The sequence below is a fragment of the Eutrema salsugineum genome, unplaced genomic scaffold (assembly GCF_000478725.1).
Source record: "Eutrema salsugineum unplaced genomic scaffold, Eutsalg1_0 scaffold_1, whole genome shotgun sequence".
NCBI classification, from domain to species: domain Eukaryota; kingdom Viridiplantae; phylum Streptophyta; class Magnoliopsida; order Brassicales; family Brassicaceae; genus Eutrema; species Eutrema salsugineum.
Window position 1 is genome coordinate 3,517,196 of NW_006256909.1, and position 17,844 is coordinate 3,535,039.

General features: G+C 35.6%; 5 protein-coding genes across 5 annotated transcripts; 3 read left to right on the forward strand and 2 right to left on the reverse strand.

The window, feature by feature from the left end:
* Nucleotides 1-723: 723 nt before the first annotated feature.
* LOC18030603 (probable protein phosphatase 2C 59) lies at nucleotides 724-3,871 on the forward strand. The gene is made up of 9 exons (XM_006412498.2): nucleotides 724-894; nucleotides 1,136-1,297; nucleotides 1,678-1,805; nucleotides 2,196-2,294; nucleotides 2,392-2,550; nucleotides 2,739-2,825; nucleotides 2,902-2,993; nucleotides 3,203-3,277; nucleotides 3,375-3,871. The coding sequence occupies exons 2-9, from the start codon at nucleotides 1,218-1,220 to the stop codon at nucleotides 3,588-3,590; spliced, it is 936 nt and encodes a 311-aa protein (XP_006412561.1). The 5' UTR covers nucleotides 724-894; nucleotides 1,136-1,217; the 3' UTR covers nucleotides 3,591-3,871.
* Nucleotides 3,872-3,970: 99 nt separating this feature from the next.
* LOC18030604 (ADP-ribosylation factor 1) lies at nucleotides 3,971-6,093 on the reverse strand. The gene is made up of 8 exons (XM_006412500.2): nucleotides 5,866-6,093; nucleotides 5,733-5,771; nucleotides 5,529-5,591; nucleotides 4,929-4,947; nucleotides 4,722-4,833; nucleotides 4,500-4,547; nucleotides 4,262-4,392; nucleotides 3,971-4,181 (listed from the first exon to the last, which is right to left on the reverse strand). The coding sequence occupies exons 1-8, from the start codon at nucleotides 5,966-5,968 to the stop codon at nucleotides 4,148-4,150; spliced, it is 549 nt and encodes a 182-aa protein (XP_006412563.1). The 5' UTR covers nucleotides 5,969-6,093; the 3' UTR covers nucleotides 3,971-4,147.
* A 1,330-nt stretch (nucleotides 6,094-7,423) lies between these two features.
* Nucleotides 7,424-8,244, reverse strand: LOC18030605 (protein GLUTAMINE DUMPER 1). The gene has a single exon (XM_006412501.2). The coding sequence runs from the start codon at nucleotides 8,137-8,139 to the stop codon at nucleotides 7,642-7,644; it is 498 nt and encodes a 165-aa protein (XP_006412564.1). The 5' UTR covers nucleotides 8,140-8,244; the 3' UTR covers nucleotides 7,424-7,641.
* A 4,985-nt stretch (nucleotides 8,245-13,229) lies between these two features.
* Nucleotides 13,230-15,639, forward strand: LOC18030213 (transcription initiation factor TFIID subunit 10). Its single transcript, XM_006412502.2, has 7 exons — nucleotides 13,230-13,396; nucleotides 13,909-14,020; nucleotides 14,120-14,184; nucleotides 14,507-14,569; nucleotides 14,734-14,785; nucleotides 14,884-14,934; nucleotides 15,243-15,639. The coding sequence occupies exons 2-7, from the start codon at nucleotides 13,928-13,930 to the stop codon at nucleotides 15,321-15,323; spliced, it is 405 nt and encodes a 134-aa protein (XP_006412565.1). The 5' UTR covers nucleotides 13,230-13,396; nucleotides 13,909-13,927; the 3' UTR covers nucleotides 15,324-15,639.
* Nucleotides 15,640-15,937: 298 nt separating this feature from the next.
* Nucleotides 15,938-17,766, forward strand: LOC18030214 (B3 domain-containing protein REM7). The gene is made up of 5 exons (XM_024148832.1): nucleotides 15,938-16,105; nucleotides 16,214-16,541; nucleotides 16,654-16,769; nucleotides 16,843-17,232; nucleotides 17,328-17,766. The coding sequence occupies exons 1-5, from the start codon at nucleotides 16,028-16,030 to the stop codon at nucleotides 17,592-17,594; spliced, it is 1,179 nt and encodes a 392-aa protein (XP_024004600.1). The 5' UTR covers nucleotides 15,938-16,027; the 3' UTR covers nucleotides 17,595-17,766.
* The last annotated feature ends 78 nt before the right edge of the window (nucleotides 17,767-17,844 follow it).

Here is a 17,844-nt window from a genome sequence, read left to right on the forward strand (position 1 = left end):
CAGCTCTTTGAGCTGCGGCAAATACGGGATGGTCCGTATTTTAGCACGTGATTGCTGCTTTCTCGTCTTGTTTTGCTTCGGTTTTATCTTTTTTGTTTTACTTACCGGTTCTTTGCCTTTCTTTGTGTTTCTGTTGCTTTAATGTCGGTTTTTGTTTGTCGTAGATTTTAGTTTTCTGTTTTCTTTGTCGTACCTCTGTATTCTGTAAAAAATTTGAAAAAATTTGGTATAAAATTTAACATTTAACCAAAAAAAAAAAAAAGTTTATACGTTAACCATCAAAATGTGGAACGACCCGAGAAGCATCAGACGAATTTGGGAAATCACTTATAGACTTATAGTGAACGTTTGACTTTCTATATAGGACGTGGGATGAAAAGGCTATAGTACGGAGGATGTGGGATAATCAACCGTAGACCCTCATCTGCATGGCTGCCACGTGTCAAATCTTAATGAGATGGCCGTTTGATTCAATCTAACTTGGTTTCACCGAAAAGTTGATAGATAACCAGAAAAAAAAACAAGGAGCCAAGAAATAGGAATAATTATTAGGGAAAGAAATCTTTTTAGGCACATTTAGGCCCACGAGATTTCTCCTTTGCTTATGGATATAAATATCTTTATTTCTCTTATAAGATTGTTGTCAAAAACTTAATTTAATCATTATTAGTTTATTACCGACAAAAATCATTATTAAACACTGATTTTAATATAGAGGTACCAGATTTCAAAAGCTACCTGTTTCTTCGATATTTATTTCTTCCTTTTCTCCAGTTTGTCAACAACGAAGACCAGAGCGATTGGAGGATCCCTAAATCTTGTCGAGCTTACAAATCCGGCTGTGATTATCGTCAAATCTGAAATTTCCATCTGCTTCTTCTTCTTCTTCACATAGTACGCCCAACTACTCTTTCTCCTCATCTTGTCAAATTTTCGATCTGATCGATTTCGCGCGCCCCTGATCTTACTGTTGTTCGTGCTTGATCAATTGCCAATTCCGAATTTCTGTTCATTCTTTGTGAGCAGGATTCGTGTAATTCTCTGTTCATAGTTATTTTGGATAAGCAGGATTCGATCTGGTGAGCATTTGTTGATTCGTGTAATGTATTATTGACATGTTTTCGACGTTTGACAGGGTTTGATTAGCGGAAAAGGGAGCTGGATCAGCTTCGGATTTGAATTCGATCTTTGTGTTTGGGACTTTTCCCTGTGGAGGTATGGGATATCTGAATTCTGTGTTGTCATCTTCGAGCCAGGTTCACGCCGACGATGGACCTGTTAGCGGCGGTGGCCTCAGGTCGACTTTTTCTCTTTTTCCCAGCTTAATCATTTGTGTGACTTTTAGTCTAAATTCTAGGATTACCATAGATTACTGAGACTTATACCCTTTTTAGCTTTGTAGCTGTGTCTTGATCTAGATTGATATAGAGAAATTATATATAGGTTGGACTGGTTAGGTGGATAGTGGAGTTTCTTGCCTTTATGAGTGTCTTACATCTCTCTTATGTTGGGAATAACGTAGAGAATCATGTCCTAGCAATCTACCTTTTTCTTATATCCTTCTGATTTGAACCTCTTCTTAGTTGATTTCTTCTGCACACTCTAGCGCTAGAGTTCTCTTTAGCACTTTAAATAAACATTATAATGTGACGACCTTCATATACTTATAATTTACAGTCAAAACGGGAAGTTCAGCTATGGATATGCAAGCTCTCCCGGTAAAAGATCTTCAATGGAGGACTTCTATGAGACTAGAATCGATGGTGTTGAAGGGGAAATAGTTGGTCTCTTTGGAGTCTTTGACGGTATACATGTCTCTCTAATATACAGGAACAAATGTGTTGGTGACTCTATTTTGCGTGTAGAAATTTTCAGTACTATTTTCAGCACTATTTTCAGTGTCTGGCATTATGCAGAATTATCAATTATCATTATGTAGTAATAGACATATAACTCAGGAAGTTCTTAGTCTCGATATGGTTAAATTGGACTACTAGTAACGTTCAGTTTTGCATGATACATAAGAACCATAATTCGTTGTTTCTACTGATAGAAAATTTCCATTCGTGTATATGATCTGTGAACAATTAAAATTACTGGGTAATTAGTAGCATTTATCATCTTTACTTGCTTTCTACATGGTAAGGTACTATAAATAAGAGCGATTTAGTGATGCCGCTAATGTTTATGCCCAGGACATGGAGGTGCACGTGCAGCTGAATACGTGAAGCAAAATCTATTCAGCAACCTGATCAGGCATCCAAAGTTCATCTCTGACACTACAGCTGCAATAGGTTGTGTTCACTTTTAATCTTGTTAGCCACTAAATAGATCCAGCAAGGTGCCTAATTTATCGTTCTGATTTTTTTATTTGCTTGCTTCTCATTTCAGCTGATGCATACAACCAAACAGACTCGGAGTTTCTTAAATCAGAAAACAGTCAAAACAGAGATGCTGGTTCAACGGCGTCAACAGCCATCTTAGTTGGTGACCGTTTACTTGTTGCAAACGTAGGGGACTCTAGAGCTGTTATATGCAGAGGTGGCAATGGTAATGCTTGTTCAAATTTATTTCTTTCGTTTTTTTGGGGGAAGGCTAAAATAGAGATTATTAGACTTTTCTAGGTGACTCTTGTACATGAAATTTGCAATGTGTCGTGAGGAACATATCTTAAGGGCGTTAGGAGTAAGCTGTAGTCGTGTTGTTTCTCTCGTACTAATATAATTCTTGTGTTATAGCTATTGCTGTATCCCGAGATCACAAGCCTGATCAAAGTGATGAGCGCCAACGAATTGAGGATGCGGGAGGATTTGTCATGTGGGCTGGTAAGAAAACGTTGAATTGAAACCTTCCCCCCTATATGTGTTTATATCATTCACTTAATTGGTATTATGTTAAAAGGAACATGGAGAGTTGGAGGAGTTCTTGCTGTTTCTCGTGCATTTGGCGATAGGTTATTGAAGCAGTATGTTGTTGCTGATCCAGAGATACAGGTATTGGCTTTGCATCATAATCCTCTTCCATAGATAAGAAAACGACGATATGCTATTAATAATTTATCTTGTGTAAAATAAACTCAAACTACGGGTTAAGGGAGTGACTATTTGTAATACCTCATACCCACATTGTAGACTTATAACTTTTCTATAGTGACTTCACCAATTCAGCCTTGTTCACTCATGAACATATATGGAAATTTCAGGAGGAAAAAGTTGATAGCTCTCTCGAGTTTCTCATTCTTGCAAGCGATGGTCTCTGGGACGTTGTATCTAACGAGGTAGGAATTATCGTTTGATTTCTAAACTCCCCTTCTTAGCATTCCCAATCCTCGGACTTGAAAACCCATCTCTGTTCAACTCTTATGTTAACCTCAGGAAGCCGTAGGCATGATCAAGGCAATAGAAGATCCCGAGGAAGGTGCAAAAAGACTGATGATGGAAGCTTACCAAAGAGGAAGTGCAGACAACATAACTTGTGTCGTCGTACGTTTCTTTTCAGACCAAACAGGAGGAGTAGGTTCCAGCAGTAACAGTATCCCAATCGATCACGGTATCATACCGGACAGAAGCTCCGGTGACATATCAACCTAATTTTAACAATGGTAACGTCCCTATGGATTTCGTGATTTCATATTTCACCCGAAAAAGCAAAATGAATCTGGGGGATTATACAGTATTGTTTAAAGGTGGTCAAACGGTTTTTAAAGAATATAGACAACACTCAGGAAACTCTTTTACACGAACGTTTTTTTGCGGTCTCGTGTCACTTTTGTTGTTGTTATACGTTGGTTACTTGGGTGTGTAAAGAAAACATAGAACAGATCTGTGGATTTGAGTTTCATTCCCTAATAATACAAGTTCTGATTCATACACATGGTTTTACAACATTGGTATCAATTTTAATTTATCTGAATTCAGCCCAGTAAATATTAATTTCCAATGTGCAAATACTCTTCTACATGGAACTCGAAGAGAGAAAGCAAGTGTTATTGCCTATTGGTAATCTTTATGGGTTAATTTCATGTTATATCCTGTGTGTCACAACAACTTACAAGTCCGTATTCAACTATCTTCTTCAGACAAAAGCATAAGAAAAAGGTCTATAATTGTCTATGCTTGCTATCAACTCTTGTGGTAAAGAGATGAAGTTAGCCACTCCCTGATTTGAGGGTGTTACTCAACCTGAAGGAGAAGAAGAATATATGAGATTTTCGCTTTTGCCTTCGCTGACCATAACTTTCCAAGGTACTTCATGTGCTTACCAGTCTAGGCCTTCGAAAAGTCCTTCGCCATTCACAGCACAAGTTTTGAAGATTGCCCATTGACGACTCTTTATCTTGTGCAATTCCAAGGCCTCTGTCACAGCCGCATCGTCAAGTGCACCTGGAAGATCCTGTTCATGATAGACACTATGGTTAAGCATATATGCAAAACCATGCAGTACGGGTTCTCTCTATTAGCTTCAAAATTAAACAATTTCTGGGTGAATCTATCAGAAACCTGCTTGTTTGCAAATATGAGAACCACTGCACCTTTCAATTCCTCTTCCTGTTAAAAGGCTCCACAAGAATAAAAGGACCGAGTCAGATGCTCAGCACTCTCTAGAGCCAAACAAAAAAAGGTTGAATTTCCATACAGCACTTCAGAAATGCCTCCCAAAAAAAAAAAAAATTGTTTCTATATAGCAAGTCATGATCACCAGTTCCCTTGGCAAAAATTTACCTCCAAAATTGAATGGAACTCCTCTTTCGCCACTCCAATTCTATCGGTATCACTCGAATCAACAACATAAATCACTGCCTGAGTATTGGGAAAATAGCATCTCCAATATGGCCTGTAACAATCACCAATAAGAATTGGGCGAATTGCACTTCTCATTTGTCTTTAGCGAGGATAACAGAGGAAATGGAAAAGGTAGTACTAAGCTACCTGATGCTCGTTTGTCCACCTGCACAAGAAAATACTAGTTAATCGTTGTCCAATGAATTAATCAACATGTAAGCAAGGTTGAGGTACAAAGAGTGCATGAAAACCTATGCAGGTAATTCCACTATAAAAAGCTAGAAATATGCAGCATATCTAGTCACGGCCTTCCAGAGAAAAAAAAAAAAACAGAACCCGTTGTCACCAATCTTCGAATATGCACCTCTTCAAGACTATGCAGAAAATGTAATAGCATGGAATCATATATATCGACAGTCCTTAGTAAGTCAAAACTATTCATCAATATGAAGGATACAATTTAGAGGTTAAAAATGCAAGACATCATATTACTACCTTTCCATATACAATATCCTAGTTTCTCATGTCATTGGAGATGGTTCTGCTATCATAGGCTTATTCAATCACTTGCCCTTGAATTCTACAACTAGTCAACATTAAAGAAGAGTAAGTAGATCCATAAGAACACGCTTTGATCTAAGATCAATCTAATGCCAATACAATGTATCTCCCTTCTCTATTTCTCTGTATATGGCAACTAAAATTGGAAGCTTAATACATTTAGCATCTTCATCACTGGAAACTTACCTAAATCCCAGACCTGAAACTTGATGTTGTTGTACTGCACAGTCTCTACATTAAATCCAATAGCTGCAGATCGAAACAAAGCGAAATTGGAAAACATGAAATCAAATCAGCTGCCTACGAAAGTCATCCGATTCAACAGCTCAAAGATCTGACGCATAAATTCGATGAAATAAATGGAAAACAAAAATCGACAGAAATACATACTCGGAATCGTGGAAACCACTTCCCCCATTTGAAGCCGATCTGCAAACACAGACACCAGAAAGAAAATGAAAATCAGCAGCCACTTAATCATCTATCAGAAGTGAAAATGAGAGAGATGTAGGCCATTTGTTACAGAGGATAGTGGTTTTTCCGGCATTGTCGAGTCCGAGGACGAGGATGCGAGCTTCTTTGTTTCCAAACACGAAAGAAAACAACTTCGTGAAAACGATTCCCATCTTCCTGTTAGGATCAGATCATACGATCTAAGAGCGATTCGTCTCTTGGACCATCGAGCTCTCTTCACTCTTGGAAGAGGAAGAAGAAGAGCAGTGGAAAACGAGAATTTAATAATTTCAAGATTAAGCAATTTCTGAGTCCTTGCTAAACACTCTGAATCAGCTAGCGAATCTCATATGGGCCACTAATGATCAGCTAAGCCCGGTGCAAGGATATGGGTTTTACTAATTTCGCCTATGAAGACCACATGACTTCCCAGTTCCTCTTTATATCGGAATGGTACGTACTTGTTAGGATAACAAAAAAAAAATCATTTTTACCCATCACTTTTAATCATCAACAGCTTTCGAATTTTAGGATAACAAAAAAAATAGACTTTTATATTCTAAGTTTTAAACAATTTATCACTTATATTCTTGATTTCAAATAAAGACAATACAGACAGAGAAGAATACGAGAAATAATGTCAAATTTAGAGCCTTAATTTGTCGCACTTGTTTTCAAACCGAGAGGCCTTCTATTTCTAACGTAGGGAAATATGTACAATAAATGGTTTTTTTTAAAATGAAAAATAAAAGAAAATTAAAGCAAAAAAAAAAGAGTGAGAGAGAGAGAGAAGAAATCCAAATGGAAGAGAATTTGTTTGGAACATTCTTTATTAGAAGAAGGACGCGGCTACTCGGCGCATTGAAGGACAGCTCAACGGTGTCAAAATGTCAAAACAGAATCTATTCTTTTTGCTATTTAAATAACTCAATCGATCCACTATCCGACACGTGTCTTCATGTACTAACTCTCTGGCACACAGGATAGCTAAACTAGATACGCAACACAAAAGCATTTGCTAATCAGGCTACTGTTCTTCTTATTAATGGAGAATTTTATTTTTTTTTAAAAAAAAAAAGCAATGGAGAACATCAATTTGTTGAAAAGAAATGCATAAAATGTTATTTCCTTTAAAATATCAAAAGAAATGTATTAAATGTTACATATATGACTCATGAGTCATGAGCCATGAGGACGGTTATAACGAAATGAAAAGGAGAGAACATATTAGCTTTTGCCAATACAAGGAAAAATATAAAACGAGTAATTTAACTTTAGAAGAGAGTCGACACGATCCTAACTTCCATTTGTTTGTCTTCTGCTAAAAGCGATCCTAATTAACTTATCATCTAATAAAGACATTTTAAAAAACAACTTATAATATTTAGAGATTTTGTATTTGTGTCTGCGTTTGTTTTTCGTGTTAATACCATTCTTTCCAGACGCTTCCACTTTGCAAAAATATATTTTTTAAATTCCTTTAAAATGTAAGTGTTCTGTTTGATTTCTTTGAAAATATATTCACCCGAATGTAGGAATTGGTTGAAATAGTCGAATCCAACAAAATATATGGGTCTACACGTATGTATGATCAAGTTTCAACCCGCATTTTATGACAATCCTTTCTGTTGGTGAAGTGATCAAATATTTCCTCGAAGTTATAAAATTGGTACATAGCTAAAAAAAAAAAGAAAAAAAAGAAACATTACAGAACAGAACAAGTAAATCTCAAAATTTTGCTCTCTAGTAAAATTTACATTCCTGGGAATCATTAGAAGGATTCTCCAGAGAACTCTCAAAAAAGAAAAGAAAAAAGAAAAGACATAAATTAAGAAAAAAAAAAGGCTCAGTGACTTGTTGTTGGTTCTCCGGTATCTTTCACTTTCTCTTCACCGTCCCTCACCTTCTCCTCCTCTTCCCCAACACTATCCTCCTGAGAGATTACCATTTTACCCTCTTGACCACCGCACGTACACTTTTTCATCGCCGGCGTCGCAAGAAACCTCGGCAAGTCTTCTCCGGCCATTATGACCAAAAAATTATCCTCGTATGCTCCGTTCGCCACCTTGTCCCCAGACCGACTCTCTTTCTCTTCGTCGACTCCTCCACCGTTCCGACCATCTTCTTCGCCGGAGGGAGACAGACGCCAGTAAGAACAGGCGAGAATCAGAAGAGCAAAAGCGATGAGTCCAAGCATCGCCGCTAAACCACCAAAGAGGTAAGGAACCGGCGAGTGCCACGGCGATTGCGGCGCCACTCTGTGATTCACGGAGACCTGCGACGATGCTGACGTGGCGTGCATCGACACATCTTCCAATCTCGATTGAACGCTCAACGATCTCATTTTCTTTTTACTTGCAGTCTCTGATTTGTTGTTTTGGAGATGAAAAAAAGTTGCTAGCTTTTCTTTTTAGATTTGTCACTTAATGTGGAAAAGGGAAGCTGAGTATGAAACAATGGAGAAGGTAACGAGAGGTATTTTTATAGGTAGAACCAACTTGGGGACAAAGAAAGTGATGATTATCTTTTAATTAATTGAATTTAATGAAAAATTAACCTTCTCTTTTAAAAACTTTAGTGCTAAATGTATTTCTTAACACCCCAAAAGAAATAATTTTTCAATATTTGGCTTACATGGTCATTTTACCTTTTACGGAGGGTAAATATAACCAAGACGTTCAAGATGCTTCTAGACGCCATCACCATAAAGTCTTAAAGAGTCTTGTTTGCCCCATTGATAATCATTTTATAACCTATTATATACAGTTTTTTTTTTTAAAAAAAAAAACTTAAATCATACCATATCTACTAGTATGGTTTATGTTAGTGTTGTGATATAAATTCGATTCAAAACTTATATGTAACAAAAGTTTACACTGGCGGTGTGTTGCACGATATGCGCTCTAAATCTCTCATTGGGAGTGTTAATTAACACTAATTTTATCAATTAGAATACAATAGTGACAAATAAAAAAAGGCTTGTGAGTGTATGATTCATCGTTTCTTTTCATGCATCAAAAATAACTTGACACTTAACCACTTTTTTCTTTTCATTTTTAAAAATTTATAAAATACGGTGATTCGAGAGATATACAGAGTCCGTATAGATAGATATATAGGCATATTTTGAAATCGATGTATTATCCATCTGCTCACATTGACATTTTAATATTATAATGTAGTAAATCAAGACGTAGTGAAAGAGCATATTAGATTTGGGGTATAGTGGAACATGACAATGTTTGCACGATAATAAGAGCGAACAAATATGATTTGAGAGAAATTGTGGGTTAAAGTGACAACAATCTCATTTTGTTTTTCTTCCTCATTTCCAAAATTTCATTTGGCTTTGGTGCTTTGATTTGACATATATATTATTCTCTCTCTCTTCTCTTTTCTCCCTCTCTAGCCAGGCTATGTGATCAAAATCGGATTTGAGATTTTAAGGGCTTTGAAACAAAAACAAAAATTGGAATTTATAATTTGTTTTATAAAAAAAAAAGTTTTTGTGAACTAAAAAAATTTAAAGATTTAAACAAATGTTTCAATGGGCTTGGCCCAGATCTAACCTATTGCGATGATTCCATTCGGTGTATAATGAGATATGGATAAGTTTACTTAAAATCTTATACATGTTGTTTATGTGGTAAATTAGCACCATTCATATTCATATGAGAAGATTGTTATGTAATTTGGAGTCCGATTCAGCAAATTGTAGCTCTGAGTTAAGAACAGTAACATTTATATAGCAGATGTGTATTAGTAGTATATTAGGTTCAACTTTACTATATGTCTTTTTGGTCGAACTTTACTATATGTTTATTAATTGCATGTAGTATCTTTGTTTTACTGTAGAATAATCCAATATCCACGGTAAAAATTAAAATCATGACTTTTTCGTCTTCCATTGTTTTTATTTAACTAATTTTTATCCTCACACACTATTCTCCACTTCATATTTTTTGTTTTCCGCCACAAACTTTTCTTACGTTTATCTCTTGAATGCTTTCCTCTGTTATGTTATCCTCTTAAGTTTTAACTTTCCTATATAAATTAAAACAAAAAAACTAGAAAGGCAAACTGAAAAAAGAAACATAAAGATAAAAGACGTCGATTCATGTGTTTTAATGTTACCCCCGTTCCCAAGTTTATTACTGAATGAAAAAGTAACACCCAAAACAGTAATAACAAGAGATAAGAGAGGGCTCATTGGCATTCCATTAATCATTATTAACATGAGAAATAATATTGAATATTTTATCTGTGTCCCACGTTTCGTCAGCTTCCACTTGCACCTTTTTAGCAGTAGATAGATAGTACAAATTTTTCTGCACGGACAATCACCGCTCATCGGTTTAGTATTTATCTTCTCGACTCTCGTACATGAGTAAAATGAACGTTCAAATAATCGAAGTGATATGAACAAAAGTTCAAATTATTGTTAGGCGCTAGCCGATCATTGAAATATCCGACTGAGTTACTCTATTTGTATCTCTTCCAAATTCAAATTCGGTGTGATGACAAATTATATTGGACTAACCTTAATTAAATGAATTTTTTTACGCTTTATAAAATAAAATAGGAACAAAAATTAAAACATACTCAAATTTACATTTGTTTAAATGATAGGACCACGATAAAATAATTCGGGGAGGGAACTTTTGTTGTTGCTACTAGTTGCTATAGCTTCGATCAAATCTTAGGGTATATATTTGGGGAATTTGTAACAAATATTAGGACTAAGCCATCGGACAAGCTTTGCAGTTATATATATATATATATATATATATATTATGTTGAATTCGCTGCGAGATGAAGATGAAGATGTAGTAGGAAATACATCGAATTATGTTAGACCGTGGTGATTGAGGTGGTACAAACCATTAATTCGATCAAACTTAAGAATTCGCTAATTAAAAGTAAATTTAATGACCGCTAAGAGGATTCTTAGAACAAGATTATCAGTAATAGGGCGTATAAAAATATGAAACATGTAGCTCTGTTATTATTTAAGCAATATCCATTTCGTATGTTCTTTTTTTTTTTTGTTTGCTTTTCTAAAGAGCAAGTTTCGTATGAGGCAAGGCCACTTGGATTCGAAATACTCCACAAAATTTTTCTTTATTATATAAACATCTTGCATAACAAATCTCTAATATTTTATTGTAATTTCGGTGGCTAATCGGGTTCCACTTTTCTACTTGAACGGCCATTTATTTCTTATTAGTAACTTTCAATCATTTTTAATGATTTAATATATAGTTTAAAAGAAATTGTTGGCGAAATCTGACCAATCACAAAAGAAAGCTCGTGTCAGATTACATCCACATAAAAATATATAATTACTACACAGCATTGCTGTTAATATTCCAACTTTATTATAAGTTAGTTAATTGAGGATTAGGGAAAAAGATATAATATCAAACTGGAAGGGAAAACATAATCAATATTTAAATAATAGCTATGAACATATTCCCAACTTGAGTTTTAGTGGTGTTTGGTGACGTACAAACTGCTATTCTTCTAGATAAGGAATCATGCACTACAAATTTTCTAAAGACGGATTAAAAAAAGGAAGACTAGAGTAGTAACTCTACAACATCACATGAGTCACGACTTTTTAATTAACTACTATTATCCAAAGGTAAAAGCTTACTTGAATTCATCGTAGTGTAAATCCACCTAAATACCATTTATTTTCATCTAAAGAAAAATCCGTCAAGCAGTTTAGACGCGAACAGCTGACTAACCTACCAATTTAAAATATATAATTTGTTTTTATAGAAAAATTTGACTTTATAAGAAGTACTGAAATTTATCTAAATATACACTATGATATATTATATATATGTTATCATGCAAGAAATTCAATTTTCGAAAAATTACGTTAATGGTGGTAAATAATACTAAAGGAAAGTTACTAATTAAGATAAAAATTACGTGAGGAATTAAGAATACAATGATGATCTTTAAATTATGGTCACGATCATATTCACTATAGTGGATATTCCATTTAGATCATATGAACATTGCTTCGTTCATTCGCCTCGTCTGAATAACACAGGTTTGATAGGTCACCATGTTTTGCCTCTCTCCCTGATTTGAGTTTGATTTTCTGTTATTATTTAAACAATCCTTTTTAGATTCGAAATTCGAAAGTTATTTATTGGATCTTTAACAAAAAAAAGTTATTTATTGGATAGGCCATTATAGTTCGTCTTTTAAGAGAAACTGCTATTCTCTTTGGTAGTTTGGTTATCATCCGTCATTACAGCTACGAAATACTAAGTATTGTGTATAAAAATATTTGAACTTTGGAAAAAAAACTGTAAGACAATGGCATTGGCAAACTACATAGGCACAATTTGTGTAAGTTATGAAGTATCATGAAAGCGATATGTGTTATTCACGCATAAAAGATGTTATTGTTAAAACGATCATTCGGTTGGTTTTTTTTTTTTTTTGTTTGCTTTCGTTTGTTTAAGCAGAGTAGGAGGTACTATTGATCATCATCTAATATAATCTTTTAGCTAATTTTTTTTGACGTATACAGTCTTTTAGCTAAAATTGTTGAAGGGAATTAGTCTACTCTATTAGCGCGCTAGCGGAAACTTGTATAATTTATGTCACAACAGCCACCAAGAACAACAGTCCTGTAAATGCCATTTTTTATATCATCTTGCGACCAGTGTGCATGCTACATCATTTTGTGTTTATTGTTTAGAAAAAGTAAAAATGTTGTATTTTCAACAATTATTTTGTTGTTATAACGCTAATAGTAAATATCCTGGCTCATATTAGTTCTGCAAAGGAGACTGGATACTTTTATTTTCTTACCCTCATATAGTCGTATCTCTTTTTATTTTGTGAAATGATGAATGATATTTCATACAGTATCTCTTTTTTTTATTATTATTTTTTTTATTGAATTTACCACGTGCTTCGCGTAGAATAAAACTACCTTATATAAGTTTTTTTTTTCTTTCCCATAAGACTTTCTTTTTAGTTTTTCTTTCTATCTAATAAGACTATGAGTTGACAAAAGAGACAACAAAAGTGCTTTTGTAGGATTGCAGTTATTATATATTCGGTCTAGATGGTGGATTGGAGTGCTTTCATTGTCATATTCTTTGTCTCCCAACAAAAAAAAAAGTTCATTATGCAGATTGAAGAACACTAAGTCACGATCTTAGATTTTATTGATGGACAATTCTTTGGGATATTTTTCATATTGGAAATCGATTTCAAGAAAATATATAAAAATCAAATGGATAGTTTAATAGTTATCCCCCAGGAAATAAGATCATGCAAATACAAACAAATGGATTTAAGCTGATCAGCAGAGGTTTATTGGGCCTATTTATTTTCGTAGGCCCATTAGCCCATTTCAGGAGTCTTTCTCAACTATTAAATCCAACGGGTGAAGATGGCTCCGTATTGGACTAGTCGGAGATTTAGGTTTCAAGGGGGACTCAGTGGTCGACTCTCCGATCCCTTCTTCTCCCGGCCAAAATCCGATCAAAACTTCTCTTCCCTTAACATTGATTGCCTCCTCCCAGCTCAATTCTGTGCTCTTTTTCACGTTTTACAGCTTCGTTTAGGTGCGCAGTCTCTCTCAACTCTGTCCAGTTTTCTATATCTCTGGTTTCGAATTAGTGTTGGGTGCTATCGAATTTTGGTCAGGAAATAGATCATTCGTTCTCGAGGAGTTTTTGAAAACAGAGTCCCTCTTATTGCTTGTGATTCACGTCGTTTCAAACTTGGTAATGACTTTTGCAGCACAATGATCAGGAATAGTTCGTCTGTTACCAACTGAAATGGAGAATTACTAGATTAGGAAATCAAGAAACTCAACCACGTAAATTGAACTGGAGTAGAAAATTCTTGTAAACTTAAGATACAAGTTCTTGGGTTTTTGGTATTATAGTGTCATGACAATCTATATTAGGCTCGTGTAAGTGTTTAATTTTGGGTTGATACTCATACTAGTTCGAGACTAGTAATGTTGATTTCTCATATCTGAATCTGGTCATTCAGCGAATTCAGAGGTTCTCTATAAATGTTTCTGGTTTTGAAACTCTTTTTGCCTAACGGTGTGTGGCTTTCACTTCAGTACTCTGTTGGTGAGAGAGATGAATCATGGTCAACAATCTGGCGAGGCAAAGCATGAAGATGATGCTGCCCTTACTGAGTTCCTTGCTTCTTTAATGGAATATACTCCTACGGTAGACTTCTATTTGTGCTGTTAATAACTTTTCCCGTCTCGCCAATGATTGAACCCTGTGCATTGATTGAGTTTTGGATTTGTTATTTTTTTTTTTCAGATTCCTGATGATTTAGTGGAGCATTACTTGGCTAAGAGCGGGTTTCAATGCCCCGACGTACGATTGTAGGTATTTCCGTCCAGTTTTATGTGATAGTTATAACGAAAGAGCCAGATTAGTTGCTAGTATCAGAATCATTTTTTGGTTTAGAATGATTTAACAGCAGTAAGATCAGAAGTCCTGGGTAGAATCAGTTCAGATTTGTCATATGTTAATATATTACTTTTATGGGTCAGCACTCCTTTAGTTGAGTTCTAGTATATATGAACGTCAGATTGTATGTACGGAAGAGTGAGGGAGTTCATCTTTTTCTTTCGACTCGAGTCTTAGCATTGTGTATATATTCTTGCCAGTTATTGCTGATGAGATTTGCTACTGGTTTGACAGAATTAGGCTGGTTTCTGTGGCTACCCAAAAGTTTGTTGCAGATGTTGCCAGCGACGCCCTTCAGTAAGTTTTCATTCGTTTCTGCATAAACTTTCGTACCCTCTTTCATAGTTGACTTGGACAACCACATTCGGATTAAATGAGATGAAAAGATGTATAAGCTAGATTTCCCGATAATCGTATAAACATAAGCTCCTATGTGAGTCAAATTGTAAACCTATATGCAGGCACTGCAAGGCGAGGCCAGCACCGGTTATGAAAGACAAAAAACAGCAAAAGGTAACATCTGGCGCACTTTTGTCTTTTGGTTTGCGCGACAATTATGAAATGTCTTTCTTTTTGGGATTATGTCATGAATATTAATTTTCTTGAAACAGGAGAAGCGTTTGGTTTTGACGATGGAAGACCTTTCAAAAGCTTTGCGTGAGGTAAATGTTCCTTCTTTTCTAAGTCAATGCTTCCCATGGTGGCTTTGATCCACAGACGTCCAAAGTATGTGAAGAAAACGTAGATTCCTCTTGTTTTTAGTTAAGGCAAATAAGGCTTTCACCTTTAGTCTACATATAAACGGCATGAAACTAATTCAGTATCTCAGAATCAACTTAAAAGGTTTAGAAGCATGCCTAAGTAGTTCTGATATCGTTGATTGCAGTAATGTAGGCAGATATGTAAGGTTTATCCATCTTGTCTTAACTACCACTGGAAAACTAACCAATGTATAAACTTGGTTTGACAGTATGGTGTGAACGTGAAGCATCCAGAATATTTTGCTGATAGCCCTTCCACCGGAATGGATCCTGCGACTAGGGACGAATAGAAACAAGGAAGTCTTCATCATCTTTGCCTACTAAGGAAGATAGTTTGTGTGTGATCCCTCATCTCCTGTTGTGTTTCAGTTAAAACAAAACACACTTCTCTTCTCATCAGTTACTTGTATATTCGTTCTGTTGTTTGCTTCTTGAGTTGTTGTTGGGTTTCCTACGACAGTCTTATCTTTCATTCTTGTGAGTCTTCAAGTATTGATATAAGGTTTCTGAGTTCTCATTAGCATGGTCAGACTGTTCTCTATTTTGCATCAAACTTGAAACATTCTTTTGATAATTTCAATGCCACAATACGTTGTGTTATAATCCCATTAGATGATCATTTGTAACCGCAGGATTAAGTGGTCTTTACTTGGAAATCAAAATAGATGACTTTGGGAATGTCACCAAATGATCTCTCTGTTTTATTGGTGAAGCGAATTGTCTTCGTCTTCTTTATCATTACCCAAAAAAATACAAAGAAAAGACCAAAATTCTACAGGTTTTTACTGTTGACGTTGCCTCGAAATCCATGATGAAAGACAAAAAATAAGTCTCGAAAAGCAACTAAACCTTTAATATAAAGTAAACAACTTTGAACCAAAATATGTTTTATAGCACTCGACATATTATTATCTAAGAATCCAAGAACAAAGTTTAGTCTTTTATTCCTGCCCAGGAAAAAGTTTCAAAGATTTCGTTTGAGTTGTAGTCTGAGATGGCGAATCCACCACTTCAATCTCCCACAAACCCACATTTCTTTCAGCCTCTTCTTCCGGGTTTCGACACTAACTTCGTACCCTTTCTCTCTCTGTCTCAGTCTCAGCCTCTGTATCTCTCTGTTTCTGTTTCTCTTTCAGAATATGTTGTGGTTTGTTTAATTTTTGCCTCTTGTTGGTTGCAGACAATACCTGTTGCCTTCTTTTCAAAGCACATAGAGGGAAAAAACGATTTGAAGACTGCGAAACTGAGATCGGACGCTTCAGAGATAACTTGGGAAGTGAAACTAGACGGCCGGAGATTAACTGGAGGCTGGAAAGACTTCACCACAGCACATGACCTTCGAATCGGGGACATCGTTGTTTTCAAACACGAAGGAGACATGGTGTTTAATGTCACTCCTTTCGGTCCTAGCTGTTGTGAGATTCAGTATACACAAGCTAACATCATCAAGGAAGAAGACGACAGGAGTGACGATGACGACAATGACAATGAGAATCAGCACAATATTAGTAAGTTGTGTTTCTGTCTTAGTTATAGTTTGAATCAGAGAATCACCGAGAGAAGATGGCGTTTTGTTGAAATCTTTTTGATATAAAAAGGAAACTGTTTCTAATGTATCAGGAAATGTTTTGAGGAAGAAGACTCTAAAACCCAAAACAGAGCCAAAGTCTTCTTTATCATTCGACTACTGTTTTGTAGCAGAAGTCACAGCTTCAAATATAAAATCGGACAAACTTGTGAGTACTTTCTTCTATTTTACACTTATAAACCATGTTCATGATGTATATAATTGGGGATTGGGGTTTGCAGCGTCTTCCAATGGAAGCTACGAGCTCGAATGCTCTGAACAGAGGATGTCACAAGATGATAGTAGTGAACGAAGAGGGAAAATCTTGGACTTTGAGTTTGAGATTTAGAGAATCAGACACAAGTTATTACATCGGAGGAGGCTGGACGAGATTCTGCCGTGAGAACAAACGAAAAGCAGGAGATTCAATCCTGTTTAATCTGGTTGGAGACGGGAGATCAACTCCAATGATCTGTATCTGTCCTGAAGAAGAGTGTTCGGAGCTAATGAGCAAATACATGGGCAAGAAGAAGATAAAGAGGCGTCCTATATGGGTTGCTTCATCATCTTCAAGGCAAAACCGATTTGTCACAATCATTCTCACACATTACAATATGCGACACTCGAAACTTGTAAGCAAGATCTTCTGATTTATGTTTTTATTTCTGGTTTCTCTCTGTTCTTGATTTATCTGTCCTTTTTATTTGGTTTTGGAAATTTTTTTCAGATACTTCCTATAAATTTCGTGAAGATCAACGGGATTAACAAACACGAGGAGATAATTCTGAAGGATAAACATGGTGTGAAGCGGTTAACGAAGTTAACGAAGGATGGACCAAACTATGGAAGAAGAGGATTGGGAAAAGGATGGAAAGATTTTTGTAAAGCTAATGACGTATTTAAGATTGGCCAGCCTTTCAAGTTGGAGTTGATTTGGGAAGATACCATTCCTGTTCTGAAGTTTTGTTCGAAGATTGAATCGATCTCTGTCTGAGGATTATTGACAACCAAGTCTTATGGCTGTTTGTTTATCTAAATCTGATAAAACTGCGATTAAGGATTTGTTAATTTAGTTGGAATGTCGATTTTATCTTTGAAGGTTTTCAATGATGTTTAGAGTTAATCGTTAAAGTGAGGTTTATGAGGTCACTGATAAAAGTTTTTCAGTATTTGACACTTTTCCGACCAAAAAAAGTACTAGTCTTGTCCTATGAACGTTTCTGACAAAAGCTAAAACTCTGCTC

Excerpts from the sequence above, each read along its gene's own strand:
- LOC18030604 (XM_006412500.2), bottom strand. The coding sequence starts at position 5,968 with ATGGGAATCGTTTTCACGAAGTTGTTTTCTTTCGTGTTTGGAAACAAA. Across the intron at positions 4,548-4,721 it reads AGTTCCATTCAATTTTGGAG|GAAGAGGAATTGAAAGGTGC; the intron begins GTAAATTTTTGC and ends GCCTTTTAACAG. Across the intron at positions 4,182-4,261 it reads CTTTTCGAAGGCCTAGACTG|GTTGAGTAACACCCTCAAAT; the intron begins GTAAGCACATGA and ends CTTCTCCTTCAG.
- LOC18030214 (XM_024148832.1), top strand. The coding sequence starts at position 16,028 with ATGGCGAATCCACCACTTCAATCTCCCACAAACCCACATTTCTTTCAG. Across the intron at positions 16,106-16,213 it reads CGGGTTTCGACACTAACTTC|ACAATACCTGTTGCCTTCTT; the intron begins GTACCCTTTCTC and ends TGTTGGTTGCAG. Across the intron at positions 16,770-16,842 it reads ATATAAAATCGGACAAACTT|CGTCTTCCAATGGAAGCTAC; the intron begins GTGAGTACTTTC and ends TGGGGTTTGCAG.
- LOC18030603 (XM_006412498.2), top strand. The coding sequence starts at position 1,218 with ATGGGATATCTGAATTCTGTGTTGTCATCTTCGAGCCAGGTTCACGCC. Across the intron at positions 1,298-1,677 it reads GTTAGCGGCGGTGGCCTCAG|TCAAAACGGGAAGTTCAGCT; the intron begins GTCGACTTTTTC and ends TATAATTTACAG. Across the intron at positions 2,826-2,901 it reads AGGATTTGTCATGTGGGCTG|GAACATGGAGAGTTGGAGGA; the intron begins GTAAGAAAACGT and ends TTATGTTAAAAG.
- LOC18030605 (XM_006412501.2), bottom strand. The coding sequence starts at position 8,139 with ATGAGATCGTTGAGCGTTCAATCGAGATTGGAAGATGTGTCGATGCAC.
- LOC18030213 (XM_006412502.2), top strand. The coding sequence starts at position 13,928 with ATGAATCATGGTCAACAATCTGGCGAGGCAAAGCATGAAGATGATGCT. Across the intron at positions 14,570-14,733 it reads GTTGCCAGCGACGCCCTTCA|GCACTGCAAGGCGAGGCCAG; the intron begins GTAAGTTTTCAT and ends ACCTATATGCAG. Across the intron at positions 14,786-14,883 it reads AAGACAAAAAACAGCAAAAG|GAGAAGCGTTTGGTTTTGAC; the intron begins GTAACATCTGGC and ends TTCTTGAAACAG.